The 711-nt window shown below is 69.1% G+C and overlaps 2 protein-coding genes across 3 annotated transcripts in view; one reads left to right on the top strand and one right to left on the bottom strand.

Annotated features, from left to right (window-relative positions):
* The window catches only part of RHOQ (ras homolog family member Q), an 18,498-nt gene extending 17,793 nt beyond the window's left edge, over positions 1-705 (bottom strand). For both annotated transcript variants that reach the window (XM_021389981.1, XM_021389982.1), the window contains exons 1-2: positions 522-705; positions 323-381 (exon numbers count right to left, since the gene is read on the bottom strand). In XM_021389981.1, the coding sequence (XP_021245656.1) occupies positions 323-381; positions 522-663 (201 nt within the window). In that variant the 5' untranslated portion in view covers positions 664-705. The remainder of the gene's footprint in view (positions 1-322; positions 382-521) is intronic.
* Positions 1-711, top strand: part of PIGF (phosphatidylinositol glycan anchor biosynthesis class F) — a 48,174-nt gene that overhangs the window by 33,502 nt on the left and 13,961 nt on the right. The window lies entirely within an intron of this gene.

The following is a 711-nucleotide window of genomic DNA, read 5'->3' as shown; positions in this document are numbered from 1 at the left end:
AAAGAAAAGAAAGAAAAGAAAGAAAAGAAAGAAAAGAAAGAAAAGAAAGAAAAGAAAAAAGGCTGCGAAGCCAAAAACCCAAGCTGAACAACTCTATGAGCCGCGAGCGCAGACGCGGGCCCTGCAGCAGCCCACCGCCCGGCCGCGCCGTGCTTCCCCGCCGCCCAGGCAGCAGCTCCGCTCCGGGCTGTCCCCGCTGCGGCAGCGGGCGATGCGAGGAGCCCCGCTGAGTAATGCCGCCGGGGCGCGCAGCCGCCGAAGCAACTTCGGCGCCGGACAGCGCTGGTTGCCCGGCGGCCGGGGTCTGGGGTCGCTCACTCACCTGCCCGGCGGTGTCGTAGAGCCCCAGCAGGTACTGCTTGCCCTCCACGGTGACGCTGACTGCGAAAAGGGAGAAACAAACCGGGTGAGGCCGCGGCGGGGCGAGCCCCGGCGGGGCAAGGTCGGGAGGGGGTGAGCCGAGCCGAGCCGAGCCGAGCCGGACCGAGCCGCTCCGTGCCGCCGACCCCCGTCCCGCTCACCTGCGTAGTGGTCGAAGACGGTGGGCACGTACTCCTCGGGGAAAGCGTCGTTGGCGTAGCTCATCAGCAGGCACGTCTTGCCCACGGCGCCGTCCCCCACCACCACGCACTTCAGCATGACCGCGGCGCTGCCATGGGCCATGGCCGGAGCCCGCCCTCATGGCCCCGCGGGCGCGCCCCGCCGCGCCGG

The sequence above is a fragment of the Numida meleagris genome, chromosome 3 (assembly GCF_002078875.1).
Source record: "Numida meleagris isolate 19003 breed g44 Domestic line chromosome 3, NumMel1.0, whole genome shotgun sequence".
Classification (NCBI taxonomy): domain Eukaryota; kingdom Metazoa; phylum Chordata; class Aves; order Galliformes; family Numididae; genus Numida; species Numida meleagris.
This window is presented reverse-complemented; position numbering and strand designations above follow the sequence as displayed.